Here is a 14,839-nt window from a genome sequence, read left to right on the forward strand (position 1 = left end):
ATATAAATAAAATATTAGTATATATATATATATATTAGTTTGAATTGCTATAATAATACTCATACAACATGACTATGGTCAAAAAGAGGTGGAGCATGTCAATAGCAATAGTGGCCCACTAATACTCTTAAACAAACCAGACCTTCTGACTGTTTTGCCAATCTAGGCCTGCAAATAAGCAAGGGTAGCAATATTTATATATGACTAGGAAAGTATATATGACTAGGCTTAAACATATTGTGTACTAGGAACAAGAAGCCTCTTGCCTGTGCCTTTCTAGAAGCAGAGTTCAGCACAAACACTTGCAATGGCAACATATTTGTGCATGCCTCAGAATGTTTTGCTTTTAATGGAAAGAGAAAAGTGGGCTTGTGGAGGGCCTTTGAAAAGAAAGGAAGTAAGCACGAAAATGAGTGCAGAAATCAGAAATGAGCATATTCCATAATTGTGCAATGAAATATTGACTTACTCTTGCCGTTCTTTGTATAGCTTGTTGACATTGTCCCAGTTGAATGAAAGCTCAGCTATTTTTTCGTGAACCTTCTCACTCTCCTTCAGGGTAGCAGACTGGAGAACTGGGCTCTTTTTGCTCTTAATGATCGCATATTGAGTTGACATTCTTCCAAGGATTTCTTTGGAGTTCTGTGGTAACACAAGAGAAAACAATTCAGTCATTTTTGAGAATAAACATATGTATTTATAAATGCCAAGTTGCTTTAGGATTGTTTGTGTCAAAATGGCTGCACATAAAGCTCAGAATATGTAATGCTACAGAAAATGGTTAGAGACTGCACATATAATAGTAGATGGTCAGAGACTATGGTCATGCTATAGGAGATGGTCTGAGATCGGGGTCACATTACTAGATACTTCTAGAGAGCCCCTTAAAAAACGTACTGAAACCACATTTAATGTTCCTCTCAGCAAGATCTATTAGAAAAGGTCAGAGAAAAAACACAAATAGAAAAAAGAATGTACTGCACAAAAGAAGTAAGCGCCTAGGCAAAAAGAAAAACGCTGACTGCTGGTGGGGCCTTCAGGCCGCAGAGTAAATACCAAAGTGACTAATGTTGGGCACCAGGGTTTTATGGGAACTCAAATGTGTAGCAGGAGCTGGTGTACAAATAAGGATTTGGCAGTATAAAATAAATGTTAATGCCACTATATCAACTTAAGTAAGATTTTGGTCATTTGCAAAGGTTCTGCTATCTTTTCTCAGATGGTCTGTTAAAGACAGTGCCATCTGTTAGATATGGTCAAAACTGACAAAATACTCTGATTTGTTAAATGTTATAAAAATAATCAGTATGCCCCTCAGTCCTCTTTACCACAATAATGGAAAAAGCAGACTTTGGATGCAGTAATGTCCCTTAATGGGCATAGCTGTTGTCAGCACAGCCTCTTCAATGTTGCTCATGAGCTTCCACCAAGAGCTTCCACCACCATAATGGCTGACCCATCTATATGTTGGTAGACTGTCTCTCTAACTGATACACTAAAGATAGGTGTATGAACAGGAGACAGGGAGTAGGTGTGTTCTTCTCTGATTCGTTAAGCTGTATGCATTCTCTGAATGAAGCAAACCAGCAGGGATTAATATTACTCTGACAGCATGGAACTAATGCAGCACTCTAGGGAAACATCTAAATACACACTTAAAATACATGAATGATTACTGTTTTAATTGCCTAAGATAATTGGTAATTTTGTACAGCCAATGTTGTGATTTACACACAGTTTCTATGCTGTGTAGACATTCAGGTGACAGTTATCTATTTGTGTCAAGCTAATCATAGATATGTGGAAGAAAATAAATGCTAGGAAATGTTAGAAAATTGCATAGATGCTGAAGATATCTTATATTAGCCCGCCCTCAGCCTTGCATGCTTATATTGCATATGTTGCATTTCTAGTTAATTCTACCAGGTCCAGCCTTTGCTGGGAATTTCCAAGCAGACCTACAGACAGTTCACCTATTTATTACTGGCAGTAACTGCTGCAGGTTCAGACCACCTAACATATATTGGCATCATAAGTCTAGTTTAAAGTGACACTAAACTCAGGAGTTAAAGGAGAACTATGAGGTTAGTGATTTCCACTCATCCTCATAGTTAGACCTGACCTGTGACAAAGAAGCTGTCACAGGTTGGCTCTATCGATCGGGAAGTGAACAGAAACATGCTTCCGATCCACTCACTTTCCGATCATCTCCCTGCAGTGAGTGGTGACTGTCAGTTATCGCTCCACGCAGGGATTCCCCCTTCCCCGCTCCAATCCTTCAGCACTGAAACTGAGCATGCACAGAGCAATCTCCCTTCCACACTGCACATGTGCAGAGCAATCTTCCTTCCATAATGCACATGTGCCGAGCAATCTCCCTTCCATAATGCACATGTGCACATTCAATCTCCCTTCCATAATGCGCATGTACAGAGCAACCTCCCCACTGCACCAGGCATGTGCTAAGGTGCATCATCATGGGTCAGCTGCAAGAACTAGAAATATACAGCTGGGCCCCATGATGGCAACACAAAATGGCAGCTTGGGACCTGGCGTATTGCAACAGACTGGTGGCTTACACAAGACAACACATGTATTTATTTATTTTTAGGACAATTCAGTGGACAAAATAAAAGGGGAAAACAATTCTAAAGGGGGAGTTTAGTTCCTCTTTGACAATAGAACTTAGCACCTCTATAATAAATGCAACATGAATTGCACTACATCACACTAATAACACATTAAACTGACAATTTTCTTCTCTCTGGGATATAAAATACCAGCTACTGATGAAAATAAATAGTACACAGAAGGTCTCAAGGGGCAGCTGCCCCGTGCCCAGTAATTGTTATGAGGCCCAAAGCAGCTGCCCCTTTTACCCCACGGCCCTGGCTGAGTGAATTAACAAATGGGGGGGGGGGGCACAGCTGGCTCTGCCTCTAGATAGGCAGAGCCAGCTGTCACTCATGCAGCGGGGTGGATCTCAACAGTATTATTGGAATTTGTCCCAGCTGTGGCGCTCCCAGTATATCGCGGGCAGTAGCCCGCGATAAACTGAGCTTTGGGTCACAGGGGGTTAGTATATGTCCTCCCGTGACCTTAAAGAGAACTATGGGGAAAAACACTTGCCCCGTAGTTCTCTTTCAAATCTTAAAAATGCATTCAAATACCTTAACTATTAACTGTAGCTTATTTGTGTATCAGCTGTAGATCCCTGGAGGGTGGCTACTTTTGTTCCTCATGGTCCCTGTGTGTGTTGTAAAGTAGCCACCGCTGCAAGCTCACTCCCTTGATGGACTAAAATCTCAATACAAACTAGTAAATTAAATGTAAGATTGTCCTCCATCATGAGAGTGAGCGTGGAGTGCTGGTTACTCTTCAACACACAGGGACCATGGGGAATAAAGTAGCCACCTTCCAGAAGGAAGAACAGTTTCAGCATGAATTTAGAGATGATTTTAGGATCTACAGCCGAGAGATACACAAATAAGGTACAGTTTTTGTTAAAAGTTAAGGTACATGAATGCATATTAAGATTCACCTCCTGAGTTTAGTGTCACTTTAAGTAAAGTGATGCCTTCCTCTTTGCAGTGTTCATAAACATGCAAACATGCACAAAATATGTGTACCTCATATGATAAGAAACACATCCCATGGTGATTTCAAAACCTAAAAGCAGAACTATTTATTGTTCAATGACAGGGTCAGGTTTGCTAGGAGCAGATAAAAATCACCATTATGGTTGCAAAAGAGTAATAGATGGTGATCCTGGCTGCTATTGATTTTCACTCATATTTTCAAGCCAAAATATCATAAATCACACCTCCTCAATTTACTATGGCTTGTGATAATGATAACAGAGTAATAAAGAGTTCCCACTATAGAAAGGGACTTGTGTCTCTGTTTTTCTTGCCCATTAAGGAAAATCCCACAGAAAACCATAATGACTTGCAAAGATATCCCTTAATAAAATTTACAGTCACTCGCTGTAGTTAATTTTAGTGTTTCTATGTTTATTATTAACTAGGGAGCATTATATAAACAGCATGATTATTTATGCTGACACATTTTTCTGTCCTTCAGGCCAATAAAAACTGTTAAGGATAATAATTTTCTTAGCTGATGTTGTCTATGGCCACGAGGGCAGCAGAACGCAATGACATAAACAGATTGTAAGCTTGCAGCATGGAAGACAGTTGGTTCAATGCATTTTCCTGTGCATGAGTGTCCTGGGGCAGTCACTTACTGCCATTTACTTTTATGCCTCAGAGAATGAACAATAGAGATGAAAATATTTATTATGGGATCTGAACATCTGACAATGGAAATTAATGAACAGGCCTTGAAAGCAATAAATCAAAACATGCCACGTTTTCCTCGTAATTGCTGGAAAGCAAAGGTTATAGTGTGCACAAAATAAAATAAAAGCTACTGTTGACATAGAATGAGGACAGATCACATCCTCATTACTTTTTAGTTTAGCTTAGGAAAATATACTGTGTAGGCAAAATCCTAATTGTGCTGTTCTAGTACAAAATGGCATATCACATAATGATACACCTTAGACACTGTGTCCAAATTTAATTGGACAACTGAATTTCTCTACAAATTGTATTAAATTGTCATTGTGGAGTCAGTTGAAGAAAAAAAAAGTGCAGTTTCCATACCATGTGCAAAATGTTACATGGATTTCTATTTTGAGCTGCTTTTGTGGAACAGTGAATGGGTCTCATACAGCAGTGAACAGCTTAAATGCAAGGGGTTCATTTTGAGAATAAAAGAAAGCAAACATATCCTAACAATCAATACTAGAGACCACTTCACCTTTACTTGGTCCCAAACTGACCAATCCATTTTTACTGTGCGGAATCAGTGGAGGATACAGGCTGTACAAAATGGTTTCTATATTGCTTGATCTCCTTCTCTACAGAACAATAAAAGGCACACCCTTTTATTTAGATGCTACCTTGGCCATTATCTCCTCCTATGGCCTGACAAACCAGCCTACCTGAATTTGCTTACACTGTATTGTGTTACTGTTACCAGACATAACACTATCTCTGACCTGTTTGCAATTTTACAACTGCCAACAGGAAAATAATACAATAGGTGCCCTTCTGCTTATGGGAAACTGCACGGAGATCCGTTGGTTTGCAGTCAGGTCTCATTCTATTAAATGAATCTTGCACAGAGGGCAACCAGCCACATTCACTGTGGATTCTGTAAAGCCAGTAGATTGCTTACACAGGAACCACACAACACTGCTGCAGCAACTCCCACAAGAATTAAATGTCTGGTGACATCATTCATTATGCAGCTCCCAGATCCCCAGCACAGATTACATGTCAGGAGACATTTATTGGGTGTGCAGAAAGCTCCACCCCTTTTGACTAAGCTTCACCTCTTTACTTCAATGTTGTGACTTCTATCCTTTTACACAACAGGAGTCAGGATATCAGAAGTGATTCCTTCACACAGGAAGCAGAGTAAGTTGTGAAGACATGCATGTGACATGGTCATAGGCCTGGATTCACACTGTAGTAATATAAAAATGCCTAATTCTGGCAAGCTTACTGCTTGATTTACTACATAGACAAAATACTTTAAAATGCAAAAAGCAGGGTAAAGGTATGCAAAAACAGACCACTTTCATACCTCTCACATTTCGGAGATAAGAAAAAGGGACACCTTCCAGTACAATGTATTAAAGCAATGAACACACCCCTTACATGCCCCCAGCTATGTGGACCATTAAAAATGTATATGCCAAAAATAATTGGTTAAACCCAAATAACAAACAGGACAATTAAGAGATAAGATAAAAGTTTTAGCACAGAATATCATAGATATCTGTACATCAGACTAAAAAAGGGGGCTAGAGGGAATTGGTGCCAAATGATGGCCACTCCCACGAAATGAAAGACAGTCGGGAGGTATGCACTTTTATAAGGTTAAGTGTGCAATGAACCTCAGTGTTTATGTCATTAGAATCAATCACTGCTCAGCTAAATGCACATGTGTGTTATAATGCAGCATTCTTGTTTGTGAATGCACATTTTTAAGCACATCAAAACATGCATTAAAATGACTCCAGCTTTAGAACTTTGGACACACTGAACTTTTAGCACCCCACACACTTTGCATTGGCCTTCCAATATCGAAGATGTTTTGATATTGATGCTGGCATTCCCTGTTGTGGTGGCTGCTTGAATGGCAAGGCACATATACATAACATTTTTATAGGACCAAAGGGCCAAAGAATAGGTTTTATATTCACCTACATGTCACTTATCATGCCTACCTATTTGAGTGCCAGTTAAGAATGACACACCCAATGATGGCAGTTGTTCCTTTTGTTTCCAAGGACAGTCCCAAGCCTTATAGATGTTTTCCCATTTACAAAAATGTTCTGCTTTAGGAACCCTGTATACTGTGTTGCACATTGTATACTCCACACTGTTCCACACTATCCACTGTTATTCCTCTTCAGTCTACATTCACCCTTCTGAGATTTTTTTATGTGGTGTAGTTTCAGCACAGTGCAGTTTACAAATTACTATTCATCCTCATGGAAGATGAGTTTTGCTGGAAACCTCACCAAAGCACGTGATATACCCTCAGCACCCAGTTCTCAGCTCATGTACCTTAATCTCTCAATATCCAAGGTATGTGCTTTATCCCAACAGCACCTAGGCTCCAAAGTATGTGTGTTAACCTCTCGCTGGTCAGTCTCCAGCAGGTATTCAATATTTCCTCAGTGCCCAGTCCTTGCAGAATGTGCATCAATCCCTTAGCAGACAATATCCAGCACATATTGGATAATCACTTACATTTATTCGGTGTACCACACCAAATATCAGTCTTGTCTCTACTGCTCCTGATCCAATATTGATCTTATCCACTTTTCCATTTCCTGCACAAATATTACCTAGCAAAAAAGCCCTGCCCTATCCCCCATGTCTCCAGCATTATCTCCATTGTTCTGGGACGCCATGACACAGCCACTGCTAATAACCTGTTTGAGTTTTCATGTCCCATTTTTACTTCTATCGTCCTCAACTCCACAGACACTGTAAAGAAAATAGAATTAGTCTGTGCAGCTGAGGCTCTGTGCAGGCGCCTGTGCATGCACATGTGCTTGAGCATTGTCTGGCTCACAGAATTGTGCGCTTGTGCGCTCACTTGTTTGTGCGCGTGCTCACCGGCATGCATGTGGAAATGTGCACATGCTCATTAAAAGCTGTGGTGTCAAACAGGCTATTTAAGGCTGTGACACCCACGCCTCCAGCACTGATTGATCAACAGTCTTCCTGTTTTTTCTGAGATCCTGCATCTGATTGTTTTTCCATTATCGACCCAGCTTGTTAGACTCTTCTCGCCACTCTGTGTTCCTGTGACCCCGGCTTGTTCCTGACTACTGCTTGGTACTTATTCGTCTGAATGTTAATGACCCCAGCTTGTTCCTGACTTTGCTCATGTTTGTCACCTGGTGCTATTCTGCCCACCTGTTGATGACCCAACAAGTGTAACTATGGCTCTTCTGCTATCCTGCATCTTCAGTGATCTGTTCCTGTGCCAGATTTCTACCCGGGACTCACTGAAATTGAAGAGACTGACCTTCCCTGCCACGGTGACATCATCTGGCACTCGTGCCTCTCCATGTCCCCGCACACCTGTTCTGCCATCCAGGGGCTCTGGGGCTAGAGCTGCAAGGGAGGCCACCCTTGTGAACTCAGACTCCACCAAGGTATGTGACAGACACACTCCTCCTGTTTCAGTGTCATCTGCACCACCTTCACATTCCATGGTGCTGCTAACACTCCCTACCAGCTCCAATGACCAAGAATAACCTGTTTCCATTTTAATGGACTCTGGAAACTGATTTGACCTCTATTCCTCCTGTTAAAACCACCTGTATATGGTGGTTTGTGATTGGGTGCCAAGTGCATTATGGGGTGTACTACCCCGCCCCTGTCATTCTCTTGCATGGCTATGACCATATTTTTAGTGGTTTTGTTGCAAATACTTAAAAGATCTGTAACCACAATTTGTGAGTTGAATGGTTAACTGTACTAACCATTTCCATACCCCATGCATTTTCCCCTTGCACACAGTGCACATTGTTATACTGTCTACACTTCTCCCTGGCATACTCTGCCCCCTATCATACCATCCACCTCCTGTACATATTGCTTGCTTAAACACTTTAGCATAATTTATATTATCCCCACCTTGCCCTAATAATTCTGCCATTGTACCTTTTTCAAATACTGTCCGCTTAGACACTTTTCTAGCATTGTTTGTAATCACCCCAACTTAAAGCAGGCACGCTTTTGGAATATATATATAGTATTTTTTTAACTGAGGGCAATTATTTGCTGGTATATAAACAATGATCGCCTAGTAAAAGAAGAAAAAAAAACACTGTTACAGCTATGTGCCTACTGTATGTGTCTGGATTGTAAGGTTATGTGTATAGAGATTTTAATAAGTAATAAGGTATGCACTCATATTGCTATTAATGTCATTACTGTACTTATGCAACACTGTATTTCAAGAAAAGAGTAATACATTATTCTACATAGTCAAGTGAAAAAAATGCTCCAAGCTATTTTAAGTATGAAAGCGTCAAGGGAAACAGTGTAACCTGGTTAAGAAAAGAGCATATAACTTTCATTTCTAAGAAAAAAGGATTAGAGAAACCCATTAGCAACTGGAGTGACACCAGCCTTTAGGGAGAGGATCCATCTCTGGGTCTCCTAAAGAAGAGAAATCATAGCAATACCGACTCTAGGTCCAGTTCATTTTCAGCAACTCAAATTTGTCTTTTGCTGACAATCAAAGGACAACACCGGGTGTAAAAATCTATTCCCAAGCATTTCCTGCATAACCATCTCCTAAATGGTGCACTCTGACAGATTAAGAAGAGAAAGTATTCCATCATTGTGAGTCCTGAGCGGCTGATAACATGGTTACATGAAGAGTAGACTTAGAAAGGGAATTAAAAAGAGAGATTTTGTTCTCGTAATCAACAACTACACAATGACATTTTTATGAGATTATGTAATATTTACAATATACTGTGTTACATTAGCCAAGTAAAATGACAAACAATGCATATAAAGATGTTACTTAGTTGTCATATATGATTTCATATTTAAAAATGATTTCTATTTACTTACTGCAAAAATTATTTTTTAAGTCTACATTATTTCTTGGTAATCCCTCACCAAGAAAGGAGTTCTGGGACATGAGGCAGACTGTTAATTAAAATAAATAATGCGTTTGCCAGGTCAGTTTGTTTTTGATTGATATTAGATTGTAATATTAAATTCACACTGGGTTGAGCCATTTTGAATATTTATCTTTAGTATTCAGATATGGTGTCCTGGCTTCAGACATTATTCAGTTTTTTTGCTATAGAGTAAGAGATTTAAAGCTGAACTTTGAGAACCAGTATTTTAATATGTGTACACATTTGTATCTGTTTCAGCTTTGCTTTTTTTGCTTTTCAGAAAAATAATATATTATGGTTTAATTCTGCACCCCAGACGACACATGATGCTGCAGCTATAATTTACACTAGTGTTAGTATCATATCTCAGTCTCCATGTGCTCTTTGTATCTAAAGCATCATCTTGGGCTGAGTTTTCTAAATGGGTGAAGCGTAAATGGAGCAGCACTGGTGTCAAATATAGCTGCAGGAACGATATTGGTTGGGGTCAATGAGCTAAACAGATAAATACAAGTGCACATGAGGCAGTAGCCGAAAAGCTACAATCTGATTTGTTACAACAAAAATGATTTTTTTAAATGTTTCTTTTTTAATTTCTTTGGTTAAAGACTTGCTGTCTGCAAGCATCTATCAGAAAGATATGCACACAGTATCTTTTCTACTCCCTACACACACAAGCCCCATCACCAAAACACAAGCCCCTGTGTCACAAAAAGGTATATATAGAAAACAATTATACCCTGAATAAAATACATGAAGTACATATACTGTATGTGGACATAATAAGGGACTACATGCAGGAATTTGCACACAAAAAAATGGAATTATAAGTAGTAACCAATATGGCTTCATGAAGGATCATTCATGTCAGTGAAATCTACAAACATTTTATGAGGAAGGCAGTATTATTTAGACAGAAGAATACCAGTAGACATGGTGCATCTGGACTTTGCTAAAGCATTCAATAAAGTACCCCACAAACATTTAATTCATAAACTAAGGGTTATTGACTTGGATGAAATTGTATGCACATCGGTGGAAAACTGGTTTCTAGAATGGATCCAGAGGGTAGAAATATGGGTCATTTTTTTCATTTCAATTGATTTTTAGTAATTTGTCATTTTCAAAGCGAAAGGAACAAATGAAACTACCCATGCATGGGTCTTTAACAAAGTACAACTTAAAAAATAGCTCCAGTAGAATATAAGAAGCAACACCCTAGTCCATGAGTCACTGTCAATGGGACCTTCAGCTTGAAAGGTCATGGGCCGTGGGTCTTGGTCTGAGGTCTTGGTCTGAGTTGCATACTGTAAGCAAAGGAAAATTCAAGAGAGGTAGACAAAACAATGAGGAGGGCAATGAAAATTAGAAAACTCTCAACATCTTGATAAGAAGCCAGAGAGAGAAAAAGGTGGCAGACAGCCAACAAAATGAAAAGAAAAAAAGGAGAAATTTGAGAGAAAAGATGAGAAAAAAGAAAAACAGGAGCAATATAGAGCAAAAGAAGGTAAGGTCAGAAAGACAAATCCAGGGTCCTCTTAATTCCTAGATAAATGGGTAATTTTTTAAATGGGCAAAGGTTGTGAGTGGGGTGCCCCATGGTTTCGGTCCCGGGACCAATCCTGTCTATCTTATTCATCAACGACATAGAGATTGGAAAAAATAGCTTTAATTTTGGTTTTTGATGATACTAAACTGTGTAGGACAGTACATTCCAAACATGAGATATATGCACTTCAACAAGACCTAGATAGGATTGAGGCATGGGCTACAAGATGGCAAATGCACTTTAATCTTGAAAAATGCTACATTAGGGAACATGTAAAAAGAACTGGGGGTCCTCGTAGATCACAGTTTTGGCAACATCATGCAATGCCAGCAGCGGCTAGCAAAACAAATAGGATAATGTCCTGCATTAAAAGAGGTTTTGTAGCAAGGGATACAAGAATAATACTTCCACTTTATAAATCACTGGTTCAAACTCAACTTGCGTATACTGTCCAGTTTTGGTCAGCAACCCTAAGAAAAGACATCCTCGAGCTTGAGAGAGTTCAGAGAAGGGCTACAAAATTAATTAAAGGGATAGAAGGAATGGGTTATGAAGACCGCCTCCAGCAATTAAACGAAAAAAGGTGATTAGGCGGGGACCTTATTGCAGTCTTCAGAATCATCAATGGGGACCACAATATTCGGAACAAGTTTGTTACACCGATAACTGTATTGTACTGTGTTTAGAACACGAGGACACAACAAGAGGTTAGAAGAAAGGGTCTTCAAGTTTAGACTGTGCAAGGGTTTTTACTACTATGTTGTTACATATATTAAAATACCCAACATGTCCGACATTCAGCATTAAAGCAGGATGTAAAGCCAAACAGCTAAATGCAAAATTAAAATACATATATGTAAATGGTTTTGCTTGCCAAAATGTTTTAAACTATATTTTGGCCACCTTTGTGATTCACATAGTGCTACATGCATGGCAATGAAAGCAACACCACAATCTGCTGCTGCATTCCAGTGTAAAAAAAATGCATACTGTTTTACTTTTTTTTTAAGTTTTGGAACTGAACGCAATGGTGTGAATTAGCCTCATTTAAAACCATTGGAATTAGTGTTTATGCATTTTTGTTGCAGATAAAAATACACTGATCCGGAGATGGTGTGAACAAGCCCTAAAAGTTTTATTCAGGTAGGTCATCAAACTACATAGCTCATGGAAAATCTGGGAGGTTCATACACAGATTGTGCAATCAGATTTTAATGTGTGTGGTCAACTTTAGGTTGGCAGGATTGTGCAATGCAATTATATGTGATCCGCTTAAAATGTAGAGCATCACATACTCTCTTCATTTTTGCTGTGCAGGGGATTTTGGGAACTACAAAAACTTAATGTAAAGACAGAATTTAGGTTAATATATGCATCCTTAAAGCCCAACTCCAGAGAAAATAATATTTTCCCTTGCAGTGGGGCTGCCTCTGCACTGCAAGGGTTGACAGCTTGTTTATGCCAAGGGCACAGGAAAAAGCTGCTTTATTTACCTGATCCCCACTTCTGATAGAAGTCTACACTCACCTCTTCTCTCCTTCTACTCCAATTGGGGACTGTCCCTTGTTGTCCTCAAGTACAATGTAGGTCTGTGGAACCTACAGTGTACTTGATTATATAATTGGTCCTTAGACAGCCGGAGCAAAGAGGAAAAAAGGCTGGAGGACCAGTCTAGAAGCCTGGAGTGAGCTGACCAAAACCGGGATCAGCTAAGTAAAACAGTTTTTTCCTGTCCCCTAGGCATAAATGGGGGACAGTTAAGCAGTTAACCCTTGCAGTGTGGGGACAGCTCAACTGCAAGGGAAAACGTTTAATTTCCCTGCAGCTGGATTTCATGAGTTAATAACTGGACCAAAGTGTGGATATTTACATCTGCCCAGAGTGCCACTTTAAGTAAAGGATGAATTTAAATACAAAAGCTTTCTTCCTTCTTACCATTAGTTTTGCAACTCTGTGATCTAGCATCATAAGTAACAAATGTACTATAATTTTAATCCGTTATTTTTGATTAATTCAATGTGTCAATTAAATTTTGAATTGAACAGCAAGAATAAAATGGACTTATAAATCTGATAAATTAAAAGAAATCGGTCCATATTTACCTTGGTTAATGTAATGTATTTATGAACCTTTCATGTTCTTTTTCCTATTCTTTTAAACATATCAATCAACCCTTTGACAAATCCCAAAAGGATGTATATGTAATTGTTTTACAAAGTAAGAATAAACATGAGAAGAGACCTTGCAGACTTCATCATCACTAACTGCTGGCTTTTTGTGCTGCTTCTCCCTCTCCCAGTCTAACCTCTGCTGTACGGTGGACTGCAACCCAATTCAGGTACTTAAACTATTTGCATTGAAAATGTAATTTGGTTATTCATTAACAAAGACCTACATTCATTTATGCCTTTTTATATCCACCTGGAGTCCAGCTTATTATAGTCATAGACATGAGAGTAGAATTGTAATTGGTTGATATCAGTACACTCAACTTTTATTAAGCAGCATATTCTGCATTAAATATTTCACATATCACATTGGCCTCTGTCTTGATAGGACCTTACAGATTGATATCCCAATTAAAGTCACATCACCAAAATAACAGGCAGCATCTAATTTAGATTATAATTTGAATACAGGTGAAACTCGAATAATTAGAATATTGTGCAAAGTTCATTTATTTCACTAATGCAACTTAAAAGGTGAAACTAATATATGAGATAGACTCATTACATGCAAAGCAAGATAATTCAAGCCGTGATTTGTCATAATTGTGATGATTATGGCTTACAGCTCATGAAAACCCCAAGAACCCCAAATCCACAACCTCAGAAAATGAGAATATTACATGCAATCAATAAAACAAGGATTGTACATAGAACAATATCGGACCTCTGAAAAGTACAAGCATGCATATGTACTCAGTACTTGGTTTGTGCCCCTTTTGCAGCACTTACTGCAATTACTTTTGCACGATATTCTAATTATTCGAGTTTCACCTGTATCTATAAGAAGACATTTATGTGGCTCAAGCCTCGGCTAGTTTGATACTGATGCCCAAACTCTGCAGGAAAGAAGAGCTATCATTGTACCAGTCTAATTCCCTTCTACTACCTATGAAGTTTACTTAGGAGTGCCAAGAGTTATGATATGCAGTAAAAAATGTACTAGAAACAGCTTTTATCAGTTTAACATTGTCAAACTCCTGAAAGATTATTTCATTCTAGTACGCTGCTTTATTAGCCTTGACACTGTTATTTAAGAAAGCACTATAACCATCATTCATAATGATTTCAAGTTGAAAAATAATATAACCAGCCAAATTCTAAATACATTTTAGAAATGAGCCATAAAATGAGCCACACTGTATATTAGAGATACTACATAGCAACTGTAATGAGGTTATCAGCCCAAGCAGTAAAACAGTTGCATCCCGTTAGTCCACTTAATATGTGCTTCTGAGTGATGGGCCTAAGTAATCCTAAGTACTAAGTAATATTTTTCAACATTGAACCCCATCTGCCAAGTCTCCGTCCATCCCCCTATTTTTCCAGGTCTTCCTGTAATGTTGCTACATCCTGTGTAGTAGTAATTTCACTGCATAATTGTATGTTGTCTGCAAATAAAGAAATTGAACTTTCAATTCCAACCTCAATATCGTCTATAAACAAGTTGAACAGCACTGGCCCCAAGACAGAACCCTGGGGTACAAAATAGGCCATTTTTTAAAAAATATGGGGACCACATATCTTTTATGCCAATCATTAAGGAGTCTTTAAAAATCATGAAGAGTGGCTTGGCTATCACTATGCTGAGCTCCCTGAGGACTCAAGAGTGTAAGTGGTTAGGCCCTGGTGACTTATTTATATTTAGCTTTCCCACCCTGTTTTATACTTAATTTTCTGAAAACCACGGGGGTGCATCTCTGATGTCAATGTTAGCATTCACTCTGATTAATCCTTATTTTTCATGTGTATATACTGATAAGAAAATATTAGTTAACATATTAGCATTTTTCATATAATTTGTGACCTATATATATATATATATATATA

At 38.7% G+C, this 14,839-nt stretch overlaps 1 protein-coding gene across 1 annotated transcript in view; it reads right to left on the bottom strand.

Moving 5' to 3' along the window:
• The window catches only part of LOC108790078 (dystrophin-like), a 703,081-nt gene that overhangs the window by 240,914 nt on the left and 447,328 nt on the right, over positions 1-14,839 (bottom strand). Inside the window, exon 38 of the mRNA XM_018560268.1 lies at positions 470-642. Within this exon, the coding sequence (XP_018415770.1) occupies positions 470-642 (173 nt within the window). The remainder of the gene's footprint in view (positions 1-469; positions 643-14,839) is intronic.

The sequence above is a fragment of the Nanorana parkeri genome, unplaced genomic scaffold (genome assembly GCF_000935625.1).
Source record: "Nanorana parkeri isolate BGI_ZX_2015 unplaced genomic scaffold, ASM93562v1 scaffold444, whole genome shotgun sequence".
In the NCBI taxonomy this organism is placed as follows: domain Eukaryota; kingdom Metazoa; phylum Chordata; class Amphibia; order Anura; family Dicroglossidae; genus Nanorana; species Nanorana parkeri.